Here is a 24,776-nt window from a genome sequence, read left to right as displayed (position 1 = left end):
GTGCCTGCAGCTCTGGGGTTACAGATCTCACAGACACAGGTCCGGGCATCAGAATTCAGCTTGCATGCGGCCATGGTAAGCCACTGTCTTTCGGCTTCTGCAGTGCTTTACCCCTCCCCCTACCGCACGGCTGGTACCATGAAAGCTCACTGCTAATCACCCCCCTTTACCCCCCCCACCCACCGCGTGGCTGTTAGCTGGGAAGATCCCTGCTGACCAAATGCGAAAAAGCTCATCGGTATTTCACTCCTCCCCTCCCCCTGCTTGGCTACGTGCAGGAAAGGATTTTTTTTTTTAAGCTGCAGTCCACGAACCCAGTAGGAAAATGGCCATCTCTGTCCCCTTAATTAAATTCCTGATTTTCAACCAGGTTACCCTGAACGATATCACTTTGCTGAGGATAACACAGCGAGATAAAGAACGGATGTTTCTTGAATGCCAGCAATCACCGGGACCATACGCAGCTATGCTTTGCCATGCAATGATACCCAATTACTTGCTACATGCATGGCGTGGTAAAGTGTCCTACCATGGTGGACGGAACAAGGCTGTCTTGCCCAGAAACCTTCTGCAAAGGCTTTTGGAGTACCTCCAGGAGCGCTTCATGGAGATGTCCCTGGAGGATTTCCACTCAATCCCCAGACACGTTAACAAACTTTTCTAAGTAACTTTACTGGCTGCGAATGCATCCCAAGTCCTCAGGGCAAATCAATCATTAAAAAACGCTTGCTTAAAAAACAATGTTTGATATTTACAAAGGTACACTCACCAGAGGTCCCTTCCATGGCTTCATTGTCTGCGATAGTTGCTTGGGAGGGCTGGGAGGCTAATTCCGTCTGGGTCAGAAAAAGCTCCTGGCTGTTGGGGCTAACGGAGTGCTGTGTGCTCTCTGCAAGGTCATCTTCGTCAGCTTCATCATCGTATTCTTCCCCGTCCGCATAATCCGCAGCCATGGCTGAGATTACAACCCCCACCTCGGAATCCACGGACAGGGGTGGGGTAGTTGTGGCACAGCCCCCTAAAATTGCATGCAGCTCAGCGTAGAAGCGGCATGTTTTTGGCCCTGCACCGGACCTTCCGTTTGCTTCTTTGGTTTTCTGGTAGGCTTGTCTGAGCTCCTTAACTTTCACTCTGCACTGCACTGAGTCCCTGATATGGCCTTTATCCATCATAGCCTTGGAAATTCTTTCAAATACTTTTTCATTTCGTCTTTTGGAACGCAGTTCTGTTAGCACTGAATCCTCTCCCCATATAGCGATCAGATCCTGTACCTCCCGAGTAGTCCACGCTGGAGCTCTTTTTCGATTCTCAGGAGACTGCATTGTTACCTGTGCAGATGAGCTGTGCGTGGTCACCTGTGCTGATGAGCTCTCCACGCTGGGGAAGCAGGAAATGAATTTCAAAAGTTTGCGGGGCTTTTCCTGTGTACCTGGCCAGTGCATCCGAGTTCAGAATGCTGTCCAGAGCGGTCACAGTGGTGCACTGTGGGATACCACCCAGAGGCCAATACCGTCGATTTGCGGCCACACTAACCCTATTCCGATATGGTAATCCCGATATTAGCGCTACTCCTCTCGTCGGGGAGGAGTACAGAAACCGGTTTAAAGAGCCCTTTATATCGATATAACGGGCCTCGTAGTGTGGATGGGTGTGGCGTTAAGTCGGTTTAACGCTGCTAAAATCGGTTTAAACGCGTAGTGTAGACCAGGCCTGAGTGACACATGCTGGAGGTGTTACACTGCCAGTACCAAAACATCCTTATAATTTCTAAATATTAGAGGTGGTAATTTCCTAGCTCAGAAAGTATTGTATCCAACACTAAGGGGATTCTATATTAGACCTCGTCTTGATGAAAGAGGAATTGATCACAGGGCTAAAATTAGTGGTTGCTTAAGTACAAGTGATCATGACACTATCATGTTTGTTACGTGCAACAGAATAAAGTCCAAACGAGTCATATATAGATGTGTGGTGCTTTAAAAGGGCGAGTTTCACAAAGCCTGAGTCAAGTCAGTTGAGAGAGAGAATTTAAACAGAAAATGTGAATGATAATGAGGAGTTGTTCAAGAACATTTTGGTAGGTGCTCAAAAAGCTACAACCCAGCAAGAAGGCAGCATTGGTTAAATCCAACCTGTCTTCGAAAGGAAGTGAAGAGTTGGGGGGGGAAGGGTGTGCATGTGCAAATAGGAGAGAGGGGAAATTGCATAAGTCATAAATATAAATCAGAAGCTCAGAATGGTTAAAAAAAAAATTGATCAGGGAAGCAAAAGGACAGAAGGACAAATCTATAGTCAATAGAGTTTAGAACTGTAAGAATGAGTTTCTAAGTATTTTAGAGACAAAAGGAATCCTAACAATGATATTGGTCCATTATTTACTACATGTAAATGGTAGAATTATCAATAATACAGAAAAGAAATATTTTATACACCTCTACCCCAATATAACATGAATTCAGATATAACCCAGTAAAGCAGCGCTCCGGGGGGGGTGCTGCACACTCAGGCGGATCAAAGCAAGTTTCGTATAACGCAGTTTCACCTATAACGCTGTAAGATTTTTTTTGGCTCCCGAGGACAGCGTTCTATCGGGGTAGAGGTGTACATATTTTTGTAGTGTATTTGGAAAAAAGCCAGGTGATCTTTTCATATCATATGATGAAATATTTTCCATCCCCATTGTAATTCCAGGAGGATTTTGAACAGCAGCTTCTAAATTTAGACTCTTTTAAATCAGCAGGTCCGGATAATTTGCATCCAGGAATTTTAAAAGTGCTGTCTGAGGAGCTCGCTAGCCCACTAATGTTGATTTTCAGTACTCTTAGAATACTGGGGAACTTCCAAAGGACTAGAAGAAAGTTAACATTTTGCCAATATTTTAAAATGGTAAACAGGTAATCATCGGCCTGTCAGCCTGACATTGATCCCAGTGAAAGTAGTGGAGTGACTGATATGTGACTAGATTAATAAAGAGTTAAAGGAGGGTAATCTAATGCCAATCAACAGGGGGTTGTGGAAAATAGTCTTTTCTCCTTTTTCTCCCTGAGCTATTCTTGTGCTGCTTCATTATGACCACTCCCTGTTCTAGTTACCTGTAATCAGTGAAACTACTCAAAACAGCAAACACTTGGTCCAGTTGTATTTGCAGGATCAAACTCTTATTATAGGAAACTACTTTCAAAGCTTAATGTCAACTCAGTTTGTAGCAGGAGGAATCAGCCTAGATATAGCCAAAAATTATCAGAGTTCGGCTGCTTGTTCATGAAAAGCAAGGTCCTGTCACATACAAATTATTATACTAAACTGCAGAAAACCAGTTAGTACAGTAATTATGCATTTTATTTCTGTCTCTCACAGGAGTTTAATTGTTCTGAACATGTGCCTTTTGGGCACGTCAGAGTTGTAATAGATTTATTTACATTAACAGAAATGAGGATTTGCATTTAATGAATACTGTCTCTATCATCTGATTCAGGACCTCTGTCAAGAATTAGGATGCTTGTAAATTATGATGTGCCTCAGAAATGGTTTTATAGTAGCTAATATGTAAAGTGTGTGCCCTCAGACAGGTGTGCAAACAAGATTCTGAGTTTTAAGTTTGAAGAGAAGAATATTTGGTCTTCATGAAATATACACCTAAAATACTCAAAACGTAACATGTTTGCACTGTTGTAGCTGTATTGGACCCAGGGTATTGGAGACGAAGTGGATGAGGTAATATCTTTTATTGGACAAACTTCTGAGGGAAACAGAAGTTGATCCAATAAACGATACATCTTATCTCGCAAAATATATTTTTTCTGGGGTTGATTATTGTTTGCCCAGGGGGCCAACAGTCCTTACAGATCTTTGTTGCTTTCTGGGAACTAACTTTGTAGGAGTATGTTGCTCCAGAGGCAGTAAGTTTTTATATAGTTCAAGGCAAACAATTTAAAACTCTAATATTTTACTCAAAAAAGATATTTTGCCTAAAGATAACCCCCACTAATTAAAAGCTCTCTGTATAAATGTTAAAATCTGTGCTTGTTAACCTCTCATACTAAATTTTTTTTATTTCCAAATCCTGCAGGAGGAAAAACGAGTTTTTTTTGTTTGTTTGTCTGTCAGAAACTATATCTGTTTAAATTAAAAAAGGATAAGTGTTTGCTATAAATGTAAGTAAAGTGTCTGGTATATATAACTTTTAATCTGTTGAAACATAGGTGGCCTACATTAGAAATTAGTCTGTGTACAGTAATTTATATATAAAACCCTGAATATTAGATTAAATAATGTTTGGGATATTGTATCATAGAATATCAGGGTTGGAAGGGACCTCAGGAGGTCATCTAGTCCAGCCCCCTGCTCAAAACAGGACCGATCCCCAGACAGATTTTTACCCCAGTTCCCTAAGTGGCCCCCTTAAGGATTGGGCTCACAACCCTGGGTTTAGCAGGCCAATGCTCAAACCACTGAGCTATCCCTCCCCCCATTGTCCTGCTGTCACAATGTGTTAAACACTGACACCAGTTGTATTTACTGATTTAAACTTGTTAAGATCTTGCTTGGAAGGTCCAAGAGGTGAAATTGGAAAGCTAGTACAGAAGTACTATCTGCCCCTGTTTGAGTAACAGTTGCCACTTTTTAAGTAAAATACATGTTCTCCCAGTTGAATGTTTTCCCCACATTACCCCCATAATTTAGGGTGTTCAGACTGGAGTGGGCTTTGTTTCAGGCCTAGCTAACATTTCAGTTGAGTTAACAGGTTCTTTTTTTCCCCCCTTCCCCAAATACACCTATTTATAGCTTTAAATATTGGCAAGTATAAAAGTTCAGAGCCACTGACTGTAGGACTTGCTTTCAACTGTATCCTTTGTGGTCTGTCCTAGTTATCGGACGTGCTTCATTTAAAACAGTACATTGGATGTAATAATACTTCGCACTTACATGGCACTTTTTAATCTTCCAGTCCTTACAAACATTAACTAATTAGTAATACATTTAGATTATAAAGAAAAAATAAATTTAAGACTGAATCGAAGGGGAAGGGATGAATACGCTCTTGGAGTGCTGCTTAAAGACATAACTTTATCTAGTAAAAGGGAGGTCTCTGGCATTAGAATGGCTATCACATATCCCTCCCCTTCCCTTGGACATTAGTCCCCCCGCCCTCTTTTTTTATGGGTCATCCCTATATAGTAGCCTTATAAAAATAATATTTAATTTTTTTTATTTTTTTTACTTTAGAACACTATTTTTGGTGCAATAGCTTCACATACCTCAACTTTTCCCTTGTATTGCCGTTCTTGAGAAAAAATGGTATCCTTATTCTTTCTGTACCAGTCCATAGTAGTGTTGTGACTCAAATGTAAAGAACTACCATTTTGGGGAGGTTAACCACTTGTTGGAGGATGCCATGTTGTAACATGAAACCGGCCAATGGGAGCTGTGGGGGCGGTGCTTGCGGGCACGGGCAGTGCACGGAGACCCACTGCCCCCCTACCCCCAAGGGGCATGCAGAGATGTGCCAGCAGCAGCCGGACGCAGCCGCTTCCGGGAGCAGCATGGGGCTATGGCAGGCAGGCAGCCTTCCTGAGCCCTGCTGCACCGCAGGCTGGGAGCTGCCTGTGGTAAGCACCTCCCGGCCAGAGCTCGCACCACAATCCCCTGCCCCAGGTCAGAACCCCCTCCTGCATCCAAACGCCCTCCTAGACCCTGCACCCCCTCCTACACTCCAATCTCCTTCCCCAGCCTGGAGCGCCCTCCTGCACCAAACTCCCTCCCAGACGCCACATCCCCTCCATTAATTATAGTAGAAATGTGCAGCCCATGACAACTTACTAAAATTCGTAAAGTGGCCCCCTCTGCAAAAATTATTGCCCACTCCTGCTATAAGGCAAGACAATAATACTGGTTTGTCTTTTGAGAAAGTTTATCATGCAAGTCTCTTTAAAATGAGTGAAACATCATATGTAGTATGTGATTTGTATTCATTGTATTCAGATTTAGAACATAAGAATGGTCATACTGGGTCAGACAATGCTCCATCTAGCCCAGTATCCTGTCTTCCAACAGTGGCCAATGCCAGATGCTTCAGAGGGAATGAACAGAACAGGGCAATTGTTGAGTGATCCATCCCGTCTTCTAGTCCCAGCTTCTGGTAGTCAGAGGTGTAGCCATCTTGGCTAATAGCCATTGATGCACCTATCCTCCTTTTGAACTTTTCTAATTCTTTGTTGAACCTGTTTATTCCATTTTCTCGATCATTTATGAATATGTTGAAAAGCACTGGTCCCAGTGCAGATCTTGGGTGACCCTGCTATTTATCTCTCTCCATTCTGAAAACTTCCCTTTTGTTTCCTGTTTTTAAACCAGTCACTGATCCACGAGAGGACCTTCCATCTTATCCCATGACTGCTTACTTTGCTCAAGAGCCTTTAGTGTGGGACCTTGTCAAAGACTTTCTGAAAGTCCAAGTACACTATATCCACTGAATCACCCTTGACATGTGTTTGTTGACCCCGTTAAACAATTCTAGTAGGTTGCTGAGGCATGATTTTCCTTTACAAAAGCCGTGTTGACTCTTCAACATATTATGTTCATCTATGTGTCTGATAACTATGTTCTTTACTATAGTTTCAACCAATTTGCTTGGTACTGAAGTTAGGTTTACTGGCCTATAATTGCCAGGATTGTCCCTGGAGCCTTTTTTAAAAAAAATTAGCATTTACATTAGCTATTATCCAGTCATCTTGTACAAAGGCTGATTTAAGCAATATAGTACATACCACACTTAGTAATTCTGCAATTTCAAAATTGAGTTTCTTCAGAACTCTTGGGTGAATGCTGTCTGGTCTTGATGACTTATTACTGTTTTATTTATTGATTTGTTCCAAAACCTCCTCTATTGACATCTCAGTCTGGGACAGTTCCTCAGATTTGTCATCTAAAAAGAATAGCTCACATGTGGGAATCTCTCATCCTCTGTAGTGAAGACCAGTGTAAAGAATTCATTTAGCTTCTTCACATTGGCCTTGTCTTCCTTGAGTGCTCCATTAGCACCCCGATCGTCCAGTGACCCTGCTGATTGTTTGGCAGACTTCCTGCTTCTGATGTAGTTAAAAAAATGTCTGCTGTTAGTTTTGTGTCTTTTGCTAGTTGGTCTTCAAATTCTTTTTTGGCTGGCCTGCCTAATTATACTTTTACACTTGACTTGCCAGAGTTTATGTTCCTTTCTATTTTCCTTAGTAGGATTTTACTTTCAATTTTTAAAGGATGTCTTTTTTGCCTCTAACCATGTCTTTTATTTTTTTGTTTATCCATAGTGGCGTGTTTTGGTCCTGTTACAATTTTTTTAAAATTTGGGGTTGACAGTAGAACCTCAGAGTTAGGAACACCTTGGGAATGGAGGTTGTTCGTAACTCTGAAATGTTCATAACTCTGAACAAAATGTTATGGTGGTTGTTTCAAAAGTTTACTGCTGAACATTGACTTAATACAGCTTTGAAACTTTACTATGCAGAAGAAAAATGCTGCTTTCCCTTTAGTTTTGTAGTAGTTTATATTTAACACAATCCTTTATTTGCCTTTTTTTTTTTTTTGGTGGAGGGGGGAATGTCTCTGCTGCTGCCTGATTGTGTATGTCTGTTTCCAAATGAGGTATGTGGTTGACTGGTCAGTTTGTAACTCTGGTGTTCCTAATGCTGAGATTCTATTGTACATTTAATTGGAGCCTGTATTAGTGTTTTAAAAAAGTTTCCATGCAGCTTGCATGCATTTCACTCCTATGACTGTTCCTTTTAATTTCCGTTATCTAGCTAGCTTAATTTTTGTATAGTTCCCCCTTTTGAAGTTAAATGCTACTGTGGTGGGCTTCTTTGATGTCCCCCCGCCCCTCCCACGGATGTTAAATTTAGATTCTTGTATTGTACCTTTAACTATATTTAAAAAAAATGTATAATATGAAACAATAAAAATAATATAGACGTACTGTAGCAAAGTGCACATGGAGTTGTAGAGGAAAAAAGTATGTGTAGTAATATAGATTAATGCAAATTTAAGAGGAAAAAAAGATAGTTTTAACAATCCCTTTAAGAGGTTGAGAAGTTGAATTTCTTTCTCCACAGTTGAGAAGTGGATTCCTTTGCCCCCTCCTTAAGGCAGCCTCCCAAGATGATGCCATGGGCCTGTACTGTGACTGTATAGGTCTCTTGTAGTTGCTGGATCAGAGGTATGGGAGTCCATACTGACCCATGCTCTTTGTAAATGGATGAAGTGTGCTGAGGTTCACTAGTTTCTTTACCTCGAGATATACTTTGAGGGTTACCTAACTTTCAGCCCTCTCTTTGTATCTGCAATTTTTTGTGCACTTTTCCTTAGGAGTGTGGTTTAACAGGCCCATCATTCCTATATGAAGTTGAGGTCCTGTGTTTCCTCTAGGGTTCTTGAACTATTTGGAGGATTTTTGTCGGCCCTGATGGCCTTGTGTGCAAGGAGATAGTTGGAGTCCTTTGTTTTTTCTCCGTGTTTGCATCTGGCGGGAAGGTGGTAGTCTACGTGCACATTCTTGTGCTTGCTTGGAATCCTTTGGAATTTGTATTCCTGCTTTGTGGGTTTGTCAGTTAGTTAAGATTCTGTAGATCTTTTGGTGGATTTAATTTTCTTTTACATAAATGCATGTGTGTATGCATGGACATTTGCAAACACTTTTTTTTATAAAGGTGTAAATAATTAATACAAACGAAATTGTGAAGCAGTTAAGATTGCTGCATACATGGTGTACCTGACTGAAACCCACCAAATCAAGGATATGAAAAGTTGTCAGTTGCCGTTGCATACACCCTTTACTCCACTCACTAGCACAAAAATTACCATTACCACAACTATCATATACCATTTACTGCAACTTTAATTCTGCATGCCTTTCACCTTGCTGTACACACTCCTTTAACATATTATTCCTCCCCAGTACCCACCCAAACACTAGTAGTTGTGGATGTTTGGTGGTACGGCTGGTTATATTGGAGGATGGTAGTTTGGTGAAGGGTTATGAACAGAAGGGCAGCTGAAAGGGAAAATACAATGCTGGAATCCCCAGTGGGATGGAATCGTGGTGCATGGTTTATGATGTACAAAAGAATGAATAACTTATTTTATTTTTTTGTCATCTCTACCATATTGTAACTATTTGGTGTATATACTAGTAACCTTCTGAGTGAGTTTAGCCTTTGCGGGGCCTAACACAACTGAAGGATCAATTGAGTATGCACACTGTTTGCTATTATATTCAGCGGTTTTCAGAACGCTTAAGAATTAGTTGAAGAATGGATACAGTGCAGTAGATGTCCTTCCAAAGCACTCAGAGTGCTGCTGATAGGGGTAGCTTACCATTATTGAGCTGCTGCAGTCTAGTGGAATATAGCATTTGTTTTCCAGAGTTAGAAGCACATTATCACCAGTGATTCATGCTTTATTTTTATTGGTCTTTTATTTTTATAAGCTTTGTACCACATTTGAGATTTAGTATCCTTGAGTACACTGCAAATCATTGTCCTTGACAAGCTCCCTTTCTAACCTGGTTATACTGGACAATAACTACATATGCCTCTGTATATAGTCTGGAAAGGACATTGTCTGATCAGTTATTGACTTTGTAGCTATTAAAAACAAAAATGGGTGCTTAAAATTAGGCTCCAAAATCTATATTTAGAATCCATATTTAGACAGCTGAATAAAGGCTTAATTTTCAAAGTATTGAGCATCCAGCAGCTCCCTTTGACTTGAACAGTAGGCATCCATTTTTTATTAGACCATGGTATCCGACTGAGTTTGTATGTCAATAATATAGCACTTCGCCTTGTTGTAACAGAATGATTCAAGTTCAGTAATATCTGTTTTGATAGCTTGCTATAATGAAACCCAGCTGGCTGCTGTCTCCATTTAATCAATAGGAATTAGTAACTGTAAGGATAAATGTATATATTAATTAAAGATTTAATTAGCATTAGCAGCATTGCCAAAAAAAAATCAGTGGGTGGAAGTTGGCAATGTATTCATTTTATTACAGTGGTTGGCATATTGAAGACTCCTCCTTACTCAAAAATACTAAGAAGAAAGATGGTAAAATCTGAAATAATTTGTTGGGGAGAAGGATTGATAATTCTGTAGCAAGCTGCATAATTTAAATCAAAGATGTTTTGTTGAAAGATTCTTCAGTCATGGTGTGTAGTAGAGATTTTTGTTTGGTATGAGTTATATCTAAAGAGAAAAAGCATTTTGAAGATATTCTGTGGGGCTGTCAATTGCAGTTAACTCATGATTAACTAAAAAAATTAATCACAATTAATTGCTGTTTTGATCACTGTTAATCAACAAGAGAATACCAATTGAAATTTATTATAAATATTTTTGGATGTTTTTCTACATTTTCAAATATATTGATTTCAATTACGACACAGAATACAAAGTGTACAGTTTGTGTGGGTTGTGCATTATTGTTCTGTCATTCAGCACTGAGGCAGCTGGGGATGCTGCTTGAGGGGGTGGGGAAGACCAGCCCCAGCCTGTCCTCATAGTCTTTAGACCCCATCATATTATTGAAGCCTGACATTTTTCGTTTGATCCTGGTCACTTGCAATGACTCCTGCAGCATCCCACACTCCACAGATAGCAGGAGGGCCCCAGATCGTCAGCCCCTGACCATCTCCTTTTCCATTCCAGGAGTCTCTCCTATGCCTCTTACACTATAACTCAGGAGGTCATCTAGTCCAACCCCCTGCTCAAAGCAGGACCAATCCCCAGACAGTTTTTTGCCCCAGATCCCTAAATGGCCCTCTCAAGGATTGAACTCTCAACCCTGGGTTTAGCAGGACTGTCAGGGTTCCTTCCCCACTCTGAACTCTAGGCTACAGATGTGGGGACCCGCATGAAAGCCCCCTAAGCTTATTTCTACCAGCTTAGGTTAAAACCTGCTACGCTGCCACCACCAAGTGATTTAACAAGAAACAGGGAAAGGACCACTTGGAGTTCCTCTTCCCCCAAAATATCCCCCCAAGCCCTTACACCCCCTTTCCTGGGGAGGCTTGAGAATAATCTCCTAACCAATTGATTACAAAGTGATCAAAGACCGAAACTCCTGGGTCTTTGGGCAATGGAAAAATCAGTCAGGTTCTTAAAAGAAGGATTTTATTAAAAAGAAAATGTAAAAATCATCTCTGTAAAATCAGGATGGAAAATAACTTTACAGGGTAATCAGATTCAAAGAGCCCAGAGGAACCCCCTCTAGCCTTAGTTCAAAGTTACAACAAAACAGGGATAACCTCCCTCTAGCAAAGGTAAAATTCACACGTTGAGAAAACAAAGATAAACTAATACGCCTTGCCTGGCTGTTACTTACAAGTTTGAAATATGAGAGACTTGTTCAGAAAGATTTGGAGAACATGGATTGATGTCCAGTCCCTCTTAATCCCAAGAACGAACACCACCAAAACAAAGAGCACAAACAAAAGCCTCCCCCCACAACCCCCGCCGGCAAGATTTGACAGTATCTTGTCCCCTTATTGGTCCTTTGGGTCAGGTGTCAGCCAGGTTACCTGAGCTTCTTAACCCTTTACAGGTAAAAGGATTTTGGTGTCTCTGACCAGGAGGGATTTTATAGTATTGTATACAGGAGGGTTGTTACCCTTCCCTTTTTGGTTATGACAAGGCCAATGCTCAAACTACTGAGCTAACACTCCCCCCCTCCCACCCCCCCGACACAGCCAGCCCATGTATGTCTACATTGAATAAAAAATCCATAGCACTGAGGCTCAGAGCTGAGATCATCTGACTTGGGCTGTGGGACCAAAAATATTGGTATATAGATGTTCAGGCTTGGGCTGGACCTTGGGCTCTAAGACCTTCTCCCCCTTGCAGGATCTCAAAGCCCAACCTGAGCCTCAGGAGGGTGAGTCAGCTGACCCTGGCCAGCTGAGGCCATGCCACAGGTTTTTTATTGTAGTGTAGACATAGCTCGTAAGATGTCTCTATGGGTGTCTGCTCAACAGGAAGCTTGACAAAGAGACAGAAGAAGTCCTGGCAGCATGACATCATGAGTAAGGCTGAGTGTCTGTCACAGAGATCATGGAAGTCGTGGATTCCATTACTTTCTGCGACCTCCATGACTTCTGCAGCAGCCAGTGTGGCTGATCCCAGGCTGCTGAAGCAGCTGGCTCCGAGCTGCTCAGGTGGCCTTGGGGACAGCCACACCAACTGCTGCTCAAGTGGCCCCAGGCAGCTGCCCCCAGGGCCCTCCCACACAGCAGCCAGGCAGCTGGCCCCAGGGACTGCCTGAGCAGCGGCTGTTGTGTCTGGCCCCGGGGACCAGCTAGGGAGCAACGGCCCTGGGTCCCCCAGCTAAGATTTAGTCAGGGGTATTTACAGGAAAGGTCATGGACAGTGAATTTTTGTTTGTTCCTGTCCATGGAGGAATTGGGAAGTATTGTGGACAATATTTTGGAACAAGAACATAAGAACAGCCATACCGGGTCAGAACAAAGGTTCATCTAGTGCAATATATTGTCTTACAACAGTGGACAATGCCAGGTGCTCCAGAGGGAATGAACAGAACAGGTAATGTTCAAGTGATCCGTCCCCTGTCGCCCATTCCCAGCTTCTGGCAAACAGAGGCTAGGGACACTGTTCCTGCCCATCCTGGCTAATAGCCATTGATGGACCTATCCTCCACGAATTTATCTAGTTCTTTATTTAGCCCTATTACAGTCTTGGCCTTCACAACATCCTCTGGCAAGGAGTTCCACACATTGACTGTGCATTATGTGAAGAAATGCTTTCTTTTGTTTGTTTTAAACCTGCTGCCTATTAATTTCATTTGGTGACCCCTAGTTCTTGTGTTATGAGAAGGAGTAAATAATGCTTCCTTATTTACTTTTTCTAGACCTCTGTCATATCCCACCTTAGTTGTCTCTCTTCCAAGCTGAAAAGTCCCAATCTTATTAATCTCTCCTCATATGGAAGCTGTTCCAAACCCCTATTTATTTTGTTTCCCTTTTCTGAACTTTTTCCAATTCCAATACATCTTTTTTGAGATGGGGTGGCACATCTGCATGCATTCAAGATGTAGGTGTACCATGGATTTATTTAGAGGCAATATGATATTTTTTGTCTTATTATCTATTGCTTTCTTAATGATTCCCAACATTCCCAACAGTGGTTTTTTGACTGCCACTGCACATTGAGTGGATGTTTTCAGAGAACTATCCACAATGACACCAGGATCTCTTTCTTGAGTGGTAACAGCTAATTTCGACCGCGTCATTTTGTATGTATAATTGGGATTATATTTTCCAATGTGCATTACTTTGCATTTATCAACATTGAATTTTATCTGCCATTTTGTTGCCTGGTCACCCAGTTTTGAGAGATCCCTTTGTAGCTCTTCACAGTCTGCTTTGGACTTAACTATCTTGAATAGTTTTGTATGATCTGCAAATTTTGCCACCTCACTGCTTACCCCTTGTTGAATAGTACTGGTCCCAGTACAGAACCCTGGGGGATACCACTATTTACCTCTCTCCATTCTTTTAACTTATCGTTCCATGAGAGGACCTTCCCTCTTATCCCATGATAGCTTACTTTGCTTAAGAGCCTTTGAGGGCCCTTGTCAAAGGCTTCCTGAAAATCTAAGTACACTATATCCACTGGATCCCCCTTGTTCACATGCTTGCTAACAGAACTCTTTAGATTAATTTATAAAGTACCAAGACATGTAACATTTTATCTGTTTTCTAAGGAATATTTATCTCAAACAGTTATGGGGAAAAGGGAAGAAAGCAAGAGAGTGGTGAAGAAGAACACTACAGAAAGTTGGGAAGCCACAACCTCATTTTTAGGCTCTACTGTGGAAAAATATTAAACATAAAAACAATATCCTTTGGTTTTCTTACAATCATGTTGCAAAGCCCAAACTTTTTTCTATTGAAGATATTTTGAATATAAGGAAATACCATAGTTTCTCAGAAACCACTTTGATTAAAAAGTCAAGGAATTTTGTCAATCAGTAGCATCTGAATTTTCAATCTAACCATTGACCACTTTGCAGTATTTTCAGGACTGAATTACTTAGGCCTGGTCTTTTTGTACTGGTCTCATGATTTTAGTAAAAAATGTGATTTTTTTTTTAATTAAACCAAATTAGTTATACTTTAAAGGTCCTTTAGATGGAAAAGTGTATTCCCTTCCTATATGGGTATAAACTATACCTCTATAAGCATCTGTATATCAATATAACCACACCAAGGCGATTGTACTGCTTTAACTATATCAGTATAGTTGTTACTGCCAAGTCTTCATAAAGTGGGTCTTGCAGATGGATTTCTCCATCAGCTCGGGGTAGGTGCTCTATGCAGAGGTGTTAGTGTGGAAGAAAGCGTGAAAGCAAGCATGGTTAGAGATGTAAGGCTGACAGTAAAATGACATATTTTAAAAAGAGATGGTGCAAGTATAATGGAATATTTCAATGATGTTCAGATTATCATAATCTAAGTAATGATGACTATACTGTATCTTCTTTGTGCTCATTTAACATTTCTCTTTTTCTTTAATTGTTTATGTTGTGTTTCTTCAATAGATGAGGGTTATTACCAAGGAGGAAAATTTCAGTTTGAAATTGAAGTTCCTGATGCCTATAACATGGTGGTGAGTATTTCAGTCATTTTTCTCAGTTGAGATAAAGTGGATTAAGTAATATCTTTTATTGGACCAACTTCTGCTGTGTCAGAGACAAGCTTACACAGAGCTTACACAGAGCTCTTCTTTGTGTTGTGATTTGCATTTTCTGCAAATAATGGAATTTCAGACAACTCTGTGTTTTGCTATGTTGTAGGTAAGAATCTCCCATATCTAGTGATGTCACCAGTTTTATACTTTTGTGGCTAAAGTTTCATAGGAATGTTCCTTTGAAGATGAAAAGATCTGTTCTGGAGGCTATTTCTATTTGCAGCAGTCTGGAATAGCCTACTCAGGAGTACAGACTAGAAGTTACACCAGTCTGTACACCAGTCTTCACATAGCACACAGTCAATTTGTGGAACTCCTTGCCTGAGGAGGTTGTGAAGGCTAGGACTATAACAGCGTTTAAAAGAGAACTGGATAAATTCATGGAGGTTAAGTCCATTAATGGCTATTAGCCAGGATGGGTAAGGAATGGTGTCCCTAGACTCTGTCTGTTTGTCAGAGGGTGGAGCTGGATGGCAGGAGAGAGATCACTTGATCATTACCTGTTAGGTTCACTCCCTCTGGGGCACCTGGCATTGGCCACTGTTGGTAGGCAGGATACTGGGCTAGATGGACCTTTGGTCTGACCCAGTACGGCCGTTCTTATGTTCAGTCACATGTGAAACTCTCCCTGCGAATTCCTCCCATTCCCTCTGCCTTCTTATGTTGTTTGGTGGATGCATAAGCATTCCTATAGAAGGAGAATGAAAGTGTCTGGTGCACTTAAGTCAGGAGATTCATTTTTGATGTTTAACTCCCTTGAAAAGGAGCAGTGATGACCCGAAGCATACGAACAGTGACATTTCTCACTTACTCTTACCTGCTTTATTTGTTCTCTCATAGGTACCTCTTTGCTTACTATAGCAGTGTTTAAGTTCATGTCCCAGAAAATAAAACACAGTGGAAATTTTAGCTAGAATTCGTTTTGAAAAAATATTGTTTTGTTGCTAAATGCAGCACACTTCTTGTATGTATGGAGTTTGGTTGGGCATGTATTGCGTTTAAACAATTTGCCCTTCACCAGCCTCAAAATTTTTTGTAGTTCATGATTTTAGTCTTGATTCTGCATGGATCAGTTTCACACAGAAAGCCTAGCACGTTGATGACTCATCCTCAATGGGGACTCCAGATGCTACTGTAATACAAATAAGCATTCCACATTCTTAGTGCTTTCAGCTGAGATTAATCGTTAGAGAACCCTGATCTAATTAATCTAATTTGAAGTGAAAGAAGATCAAAGAATTCTTCTATTTTCTTGTTCTATTAAAAAAATGGCTTGGTTCTCTTGATTTGCCATTGCGAAGTAGCTGATTTTGTGTGTCGTGACCATTCAAGGTGACATAGAGTATAGGATTGTGACTGAAGGGCTGTCTGAAAGCTTGGCACTGAGACTGAACTACTCTGGGATAGGGTCCAAGCATTCCAGCCCTTTAGATTTTCTCCAGGACCAAGATTTGGGTATAGAGCATCATTTTAAGGAGCTGTGCATGCCATAGAACTAACAGGCTTCACTACTTTCTTCTGTGCCAAAAATATCTGCTTCAGACTCAGTGCTTAATTTGGTGTCCCTCTAGCATTTTCCACACCCTCTTCATTGAGAGTGGAAGGGGAAGAGAGCTAGCTTTCCATCTCGAAAGCCCTGGGTGTCCTTTTCCTCATTAAAGCGAGGACTTTCCACAATCCTCTAGCCACAGAACAGGCACTGCAGAGGCAGTGAATTCCCACCACCTGTTCCCTTCACCTTATTCACAGGGAGCTGGACTGAGTGTTTAGAATGTGTCCTTAAAATTTTGAAGACCATGAAGACTTTGGATTAATGGACAGAGACCAATATATGAGACAAGTTGCAGGAAGATTATTTCTGTGGAGCGATGTTATCAGAACCATTTTATATCTTGGCTGAGGACTTTATATAAAACTATGGGGAAATTGTTAAAAAAAAAAAAAGTTACAATTGTTACAATACATGATTTATTTGAAGTTTATGAAATACAGTTGCTAATTCCTGAAACACAATATGCCAACTGGAGGAAATCAGTCGCTTGATGTGAAAAGTGAATATTGTAATATGGAGAATTTGGATGGAATAACTTGCTGTTGCTAATCTGTTAGAATTGTTTGACTTTCCTTTGACTTACAAAACTAGAGCAATGACGTTCTGTTTTGGAATCTGATTTTTTTTTAAATGTGCATTTATCAACATGCATTAAAAATGAGCTATAGCATCTGTTGGAGCTACATGTTGAATTGAGTTTAGTGATGTCACTAAAATAATACAAATCTGTATCAAGATTTAAAAACCCAAGAAATAGTAAAATGGAACAATTATCCTCAGTACTTCTGTGAACATTTTAAAAATAAGAAATACTTTCCTTACGCAAAAAATTATTGAGAAGATGAAATCACACTGGAATGAATCTTTGCTCTTCCTCCACTTGTTTACAAAGCCAAAAACCTGAATATAACACTGAATGGGAAAGCAGCATTGTTACTGTAGTTTTATATCCTGTTCTGCTCAATTTAAACTGCTTCATAAGATAACTGCCAGATTAGCATTAGTACTTGGACTGAGATCACCCACTTTTAAATTTTAGCTTCCAGTAACTGTACAACTCATAATGGTTTGTTGATGATTTAACTTATTTGAAAGGACAGCATTGTAATCTGTTTGTTGTTTATTTTGGCAGCCTCCAAAGGTAAAATGTTTGACTAGAATCTGGCATCCGAACATCACAGAGACGGGTGAAATCTGTTTAAGGTAGTTAACAGCCTTCTTTTATTGTTACTTCCAAGTTTTTGTAGCGATCATTACCCTGGTACGTAATTCTCATTTCAGCACCAGTAGACAGATCATGTCTCATACTTAAATTTGATCCTTCGAAGCAAAGGAAACTTCCTGAAAATATTTTAGACCATTGTGATACCAAACAGAATTGCTGAGTATGCTATCAGTTGTAAACCCAGATATATTCAAACCGCATTTCTGATTCAGAAGAAAAAAAGATCATAAATGCATCCCAATCAAATATGCTATGTGTCCAATATCCTTTTGAATCCACCCTTCCAAAATATAGCAATGCCCTCTAATTATTCAGAACACAGTCCTTTAGAATTTCTCCCAATCTGCAGAAGATTTTCTCCCCTGCAACATAAATTCCATTGAATAACATTGATTTCCTCTAAAAGAGATTTGCTTCTTGTAGAAGAGAGTTTTAAAATCCTAGTTCTGTGTGCTTTTGACTAAGACCTGGCTTTGCAACCATTTATCTAACTAGCGAATTGTAGGATTTAAAGGATTCTATATCATTGCATGCTTGCTATTGAGATCTCTTGCAGAAAAGAACAAATAAACTGTGAACTGGCCAAGCATGCTAATTTTTTCCTTTTCCATCTATAGTGTTGCTACTAGAGAGACATAAAGATTGAGCCTGCATCAAATTAAAGGAGGTTTAGAATTTTCTTATGTCTAGAATCTTAAGAACCCATGTTCTTATTTAGCATATGATGTAACTATTTGCATTTGATCTTACACTTTCACCATTTCCAGATAAAACCAAAGGTCATTTTTTACACAGTAGAAAAATACATAACCTCTATCTTTGTAATCGTTAATTTGAGGCAGAATTAACTTTAATAGTGCCTATTCTTCTCCTAAGTCTTCTACTTGGAAAATTCCATCAATAGCAAATGGCAGAGGAATGGAAGAGACTAGTTTGCCTCCGTGCACCAGCGTTAGCCTGGAAAAGATGTGATGTAAATATATGTGCTTCATTGCTGCCAGAATTGGGTCGCGTCTGTAAATAATTCTGAAAGTTAGTGAGTGCTAAGGACAGGGGTGGGCAAACTATGGGGGATTGCCACTCCTGTGGTGCTGCGGGCCCTGTGCCGCAGCTGGAAGCAGCCAGCACCATGTACCTGCAGCCCCTGGGGAGGGGGGCAGAGGATTCCATGCACTGCCCTCCCTTGCGGGTACCTCCCCCCGCACCTCCCATTGGCCGGGAACAGGGAACCGTGGCAAATGGGAGCTTTGGGGGAGGTACCTACAGGGGAGGGCAGCACATGGAGCCCTCTGCCCCCTCTCCCGAGGGGCCGCAGGGACATGGTGCCAGCTGCTTCCGGGAGCGATACAGGGCCAGGGCAGGCAGGGAGCCCACCTTAGCCCCGCTGCGCGCCACTGCCACCCCGGAGCCACTCCATGTAAGCAGTGCCGGGCAGAGCCCGCACCACTAACCCCTCTTGCACCCCAACCCCCTTCCCTGAGCTCCCTCCTGCACCTCAACCCCCTGCCCTGAGTCCCCTACCGTACCCCGCACCATCCTGCATCCCAACCCCCTGCCTCCCCTTATACACCCCACACCCCTCCTGCACCCCAACCCTCTGCCCTGAGCCCCTTCCTGCACACCTCACCCCCTCCCAAACCCCGCACTCCCTCCTGCACCCCTGCCCCAGCCCTACATTCATGGCCCTGCATGCAATTTCCCCACCCAGATGTGGCCCTTGCGCCAAAAAGTTTGCCCACCCCTGGCTTTGGAGGAGCCATAGAGTAGGATTGATGGCTATTTTGATTTCAGAACCTTTGTTGGAAATGGTACGTGACAATTTAAATGTAACTAAATTTTAAAATGTACTTCTGTGAAATTAATAAAGCTCCTTTTTTGTATTCAAGGAAAAACAGATAAGTGTGATATAGAAAATAAAATATGCCATTTTTAAATTTAAAAATTCCAAATACACCTCTACTCTGATATAACGCTGTCCTCGGGAGCCAAAACATCTTACCGCATTATAGGTGAAACTGCGTTATATCGAACTTCCTTTGATCCGCCGGAGTGAGGCCCCCTCCTCCCCGGAGCACTGTTTTACTGGGTTATATCCGAATTCATGTTATATTGGGTCACGTTATATCGGGGTAAAGGTGTATTAAAATGTGGCCATGGGAGTTTCAACTCCGCTGTGATTGTGGATGGTCTGGCTTTATATACTAGGAAGGGTCCCAAATTTAGACAAAGGAAATTGGAGTATTTTTTTTAATCTTCCTCCCCCTGCACTCTTTGCTAAGGGCCTGCCAGTTTGTAATCTACTTATTCCTGAGCAGCACAGTCTCTCTTTCAGTCCACATCCCCTGCAACCTGAAATTACATCTGTCAGTGACCCAGCCTGTTCTCATCCCGAAGTCCTGATGCATCTGCAGACATGGTTCACCCTACACCCTTTTATTTCAGCATGAGCTTTCGTGAGCTAAAGCTCACTTTGGATGACACACATGGAACACACAGAGCAGATAGATATTATACATACAGGAGGAACAATAAAAAGTATGCATGCCAACAGGCAGAGTCAGAATCCTTGAGATGATTGGAGCATGCATACTGTTGCTCTTCATGTTCTCTCTGTTCATATCTGCTCTGTTCTGTGTGTCCATTCCTGTGTGTTCAATCTATGTGCTTCTCATCTGAGAAGCTCTTTAGCTCTCATTTGCCACAAAGTATCTTTTTTTTTTTTTTTTTTTTTTTTTTTTACGGCTGCTACTCTGAAACCTACACCCTTTGTGTTCCCTTCCCACTTCACTTTCTCCTGCTGCTCTTGGCAAGCATTCAGGTGTTTACTCTGTCTCTGTTATTGTAATTACACATATGCAGTACCTGAGTGTTAATTGTGTGTATAAGAGAGCTTTGGAAAGTTATCCTATAGAAATGTTGCCAGAAGACTGTGGAGACAGGAGATAGGAGATGTACTCACTAGGAATGTCTGCTTCCAGCTATTAAACTCAACTTTAAAAAGTTAACAATACAGTGAACATTAAGTGCATACCATTGGTGTTTGTTCAGCAAGAAGATACTAAACATCATGCCTGGAAGGAAAACTTGGTTTAGGCAAGTCTGAAAGAAATTGCGAAGGGCTTGTCCACTAGTATACTAGTGTGAAGATTCCTAAGCGTATAACTTATTCCCCCAAATTAATTACCTCAACCAAACTAGAGGTTATACAGATTTAACTGAAAAACCGTTGCCCCTAACCAAAATAGTTACATTGGTACAAAAATTGTATGTAGATCATGGTGTAGTCTATTCCTCAGAGCTTTGAGTAACTTATTGGAACTAGTTTCAGAGTGGTAGCTGTGTTAGTCTGTATCAGCAGAAACAACAAGGAGTCCTTGTGCCAGTAGAGGTATAAATACACAGCATCTCCTGCTGATACTCTCACCTTCTTGAGGAGGGATAGCTCAGTGGTTTGAGTACTGGCTGCTAAACACAGGGTTGTCAGTTCAATCCTTGAGGGGGCCATTTAGGGATCTGGGGCAAAAATCTGTCTGGGGATCGGTCCTGCTTTGAGCAGGGGATGGGACTAGATGACCTCCTGAGGTCCTTCCAACCCTGATATTCTATGATTCATAGTCACAAAGACTTCAGAGAGAACACCCTCCCAGCAGGTCCCCCCTGCTACCCCAACCTTTTAATATAGCTAAGGGGAATCAACTCAGTGGGCCTTTTTAACCAGAGATGTACTCATTCACACCCACTCTTGCTTATTCAGATCTTCTTCGCATTGTCACTCCCGCTCAGTTCTTTCACCATGGTCCCTTTGTCTTGTACTTCCCTGTCCCTTCCCCTCATGCTGCCCCATTTACCTCACCACAATACTTACACTGGTGCCAGATGTGGATTGGGGAGGTGAGAACAAATCTTCTCACCACTCTTAAGACTGTGACAGGAAAGGGGGTACCACTGGGATAGCAACTTTTTTCCCCCAAAGAAATAATCTGGAGCAATTGCCAACCCTGTCCCCTCCCCCAGTGTATTCTTTACCCTGTCCTCTATAGGCCTCTCTGATTTTTATTTTTTTTCCTCACATCTTGTTTCAGACCTTCCCCTATTTTTCCATTCTCTCTTCTTCTCTATGCTTTGTCCTTGTCCTTTGGGTTTTTTTTCTTTTTGTCACTCTCCTCCTGCTCGCCTCACCTTCTCTGTCCCTTCATTTCTCCTTTCCTCATCCTTCTATCTGAGCTCTTAAATGCTCGCTTGGTCTCCAGTCCTTCCCCAGTTCTGTCATCCTCCTTTTGGGGCCCAGAGTGGCCTAAGTGCCCTCTCCTGGCCATGGGCCTTAGAGTAGCTTTTGTGGGATGAAACATCCCTGGAGTAGCCCAAATAGCCGCTCAGCGCATGGCACCTGCTTTCTGCTGCTTTGCACCTTGGCACTAGAAGTTGGGTTACACTTTGAGTCCCTCCCAATTCCTCCCCCCGGCCTTTGGAGGGATTATAAACTCCAAGCACCTCAGTTAAATATGGTGATAGAGAGGCCTCAGTTCTGGAGGTGTAGGGGGAGTGACAGGTCGGGAAGCCTGGTTGGAAGTTCTCTGCCTGCCTAGATTCAGGCAAAGCAGGGAACTTAAAAGTTTTCATATGTATCAGCTTCATGCTCCATGCGCTGACACTGCATCAGGGAGAGCAAAAGGAGCCGCTCTGCGGGCTGGAAAGGAGAGCTGTGTAAGATCAGACAGATATTTTTGTGTGTGCCGTCTGAGGTGTGAACCTTGGCCAGGACTGATGTGGGGCTTTATATGTGACCAGTCAATCAACCTAGATTGAAATTTGAAAACTGGCAAGTTTTTGCTGTTCTTTTTCAGGCATTCTAATTATTTGTGTGAAATTTCTTTTTAAAAATCATTCAATAACTCAAAGCACATTTTCAGCTAGACCCAACTACAAGCTCATGAAAGCTTTCTTGAGAGGCAGTGCTGCAGGTGCTGACCTAGGTGTCAAGAGGCTGGGTCCTTTTCCTGGCTATGAACTTACCTGCTGTGTGACCTTGGGCAAGTCACTTCCTTTCCCAGAACCTCCATTTCTCCATCTCTAAAATCCTTGCAGCCCTTTGTTAAAGCACTTTGAGATCTATAGATTTATAGTGTTAAGTACTTTTATACTTTTTATATGTAAATGTATTTAATCCTGATTTTAAAGCACTGTAAATTATCTGAACAGGTTTGGAGATTGTCATATTTTAAGACAGAATGGGTCACCAGATCAACCTTGTCTGACCTCCTGTGTATCATCGCCACCACCCAACACCGGTACACTAAACCCAACAACCGAAATTGGACCAAAGTTTGACAGCCCGCAGGAGACTAGACTTTTTAAGTGCCACAGCCAGACAATAGGGGGAATTGAGATGCAACAGTGCCTGAGGTCCCGCAGACAAATGATTAAATGAGATATAGCAAGATAATCCTCAAGTGACCTGCACCCGCACAATGCAGAGGAATGTGGATACCAAAACCCACGCTCTCTGCCAATCAGACCTGGGGGGAAGTTCCTTCCTGACCCCATATATGGTGATCTGTTTAGACCCTGAGCATGTGAGCAAGAACCAGCCAGCCAAGCACCTGTGAAACAGGATACTTGGTGCTACATCCAAGCCCTGTCCCACCAATGAATTCTATTGCGTTAATTTAGCAAAGTTTTATAAGGGCAGCAATACTAAAATCAAGCTAAAAATACCATTATCCTTTACATACTCATAAAAATCCTTTTTCAGATTATTCATACTTTACTTTCCTGCTATAAGAATATACTCCTGGGGGAATTCTGCACCACTATGTAATGTAGAATTTGGTCAGAATTAATGCTCTCTCCAGAACTCCATTTTTTCCTGCAGAATTTTTGATTTCCAACAGAATGCTTCCTTTTGGAGGAAATCACAAATTTCAGCCACCCAGGCATGGCGGTGCTGCAGAAGAACCTCAGAGTTACAAACACCAGAGTTACGAACTGACCGGTCAACCCCACACCTCGTTTGGAACCAGAAGTATGCAATCAGGCAGCAGCAGAGACAGAAAAAATAAAACCAGTACAGTACTGTATTAAACGTAAACTACTTAAAAAAAAAAGGGGGGGGGAAGCAGTATTTTTCTTCATAGTAAAGTTTCAAAGCCATATTAAGTCAATGTTCAGTTGTAAACTTTTGAAAGAACAACCGTAACGCTTTGCTCAGAGTTGTGAACATTTCAGCGTTATGAACAATCTCCATTCCCGAGGTGTTTGTAACTCTCAGGTTCTACTGTAGTTTCATTGTGCTATTGAAATAAATCTTGAATCATATGGTGATAGTTGAAAAATTTCTCTGTATCAGGGCATAGCAACGAGACTAGCACTAAGGCAACAGAAGGCTGAAGATAATTAGTGGAGTAGCACAGTTAGCAAGGATTCATGTTGCCTGGTGTCATTACTAATGAATTTTAGGGAAAACATAGGGCATTTTATCACAGGTTAACTCCCTAATATAGCTATACTTAGAATACTGGCTAATCACATAGTGATTACATTGTTACTACCATATAGGAAAGCTTTGATTACTGAATCATATTATTTATGCAGTCAACTCTATCAACTGTAATTTAGGGGGGGTTGGGCGGGTGGTGAGGGTTGTTTTTAAGATTTTGTTGTGGTTTAGTTATGGATGACACTAGAGGCAGCTAAAATATGGCAAAGTAAAACACCAGTTCAGTTTCAGAAGTGAAAAGTAGAAATGTATCTGTAGCAAGATGGTAGTAAATTGGCAGCACGTTTTATTGCCAAGTAGGCATGGGGCACTAGCCTTTTATTTCTGCAGATCTGAGGCCCGGTCTACACCTAAAAATTAGATAGACCTAGCGACATTGCTCAGGACTGTGAAAAATGTTGTGCCCTGTGCAACATAGTTAGATTGACCTAACCTGGTATAGATTCAACTAGGGCAACTGAAAAAGGCATCTCGGAGAGGTAGATTAACTACATTAGTAGAAGAACCCCTTCCACTGATGTGCCACTATAGTATAGACTTGCCCTGAGTGAAAATTTGTTCCGTTCACAAATGAAAGCACATTTACTCTTACCCTTATCTCTATTTGAGTACATCACATAATTGCCAAATAGTCTGGCACAATTAAGAGGGGTCCAGGTGTTTTTAATGAAGGCTAAAAATTAATCTAAAAATCTGTTCAACTGTTTTTCCTAATTATTCATCTTAAAACTAGGTGAAGTATTTAAATA

General features: G+C 41.4%; 1 protein-coding gene across 5 annotated transcripts in view; it reads left to right on the top strand.

Annotated features, from left to right (window-relative positions):
- The window catches only part of UBE2F (ubiquitin conjugating enzyme E2 F (putative)), a 128,917-nt gene that overhangs the window by 42,667 nt on the left and 61,474 nt on the right, over positions 1-24,776 (top strand). For all 5 annotated transcript variants that reach the window (XM_039495852.1, XM_039495855.1, XM_039495851.1 and 2 more), the window contains 2 exons: positions 14,606-14,673; positions 17,439-17,509. In XM_039495852.1, coding sequence (XP_039351786.1) covers positions 14,606-14,673; positions 17,439-17,509 — 139 coding nt within the window. The remainder of the gene's footprint in view (positions 1-14,605; positions 14,674-17,438; positions 17,510-24,776) is intronic.

This window comes from Mauremys reevesii, linkage group 11, assembly GCF_016161935.1.
Source record: "Mauremys reevesii isolate NIE-2019 linkage group 11, ASM1616193v1, whole genome shotgun sequence".
Taxonomy (NCBI): Eukaryota; Metazoa; Chordata; order Testudines; family Geoemydidae; genus Mauremys; species Mauremys reevesii.
Note: the sequence above shows the minus strand (reverse complement) of the source record. Positions and strands in the feature narration are given on the sequence as shown.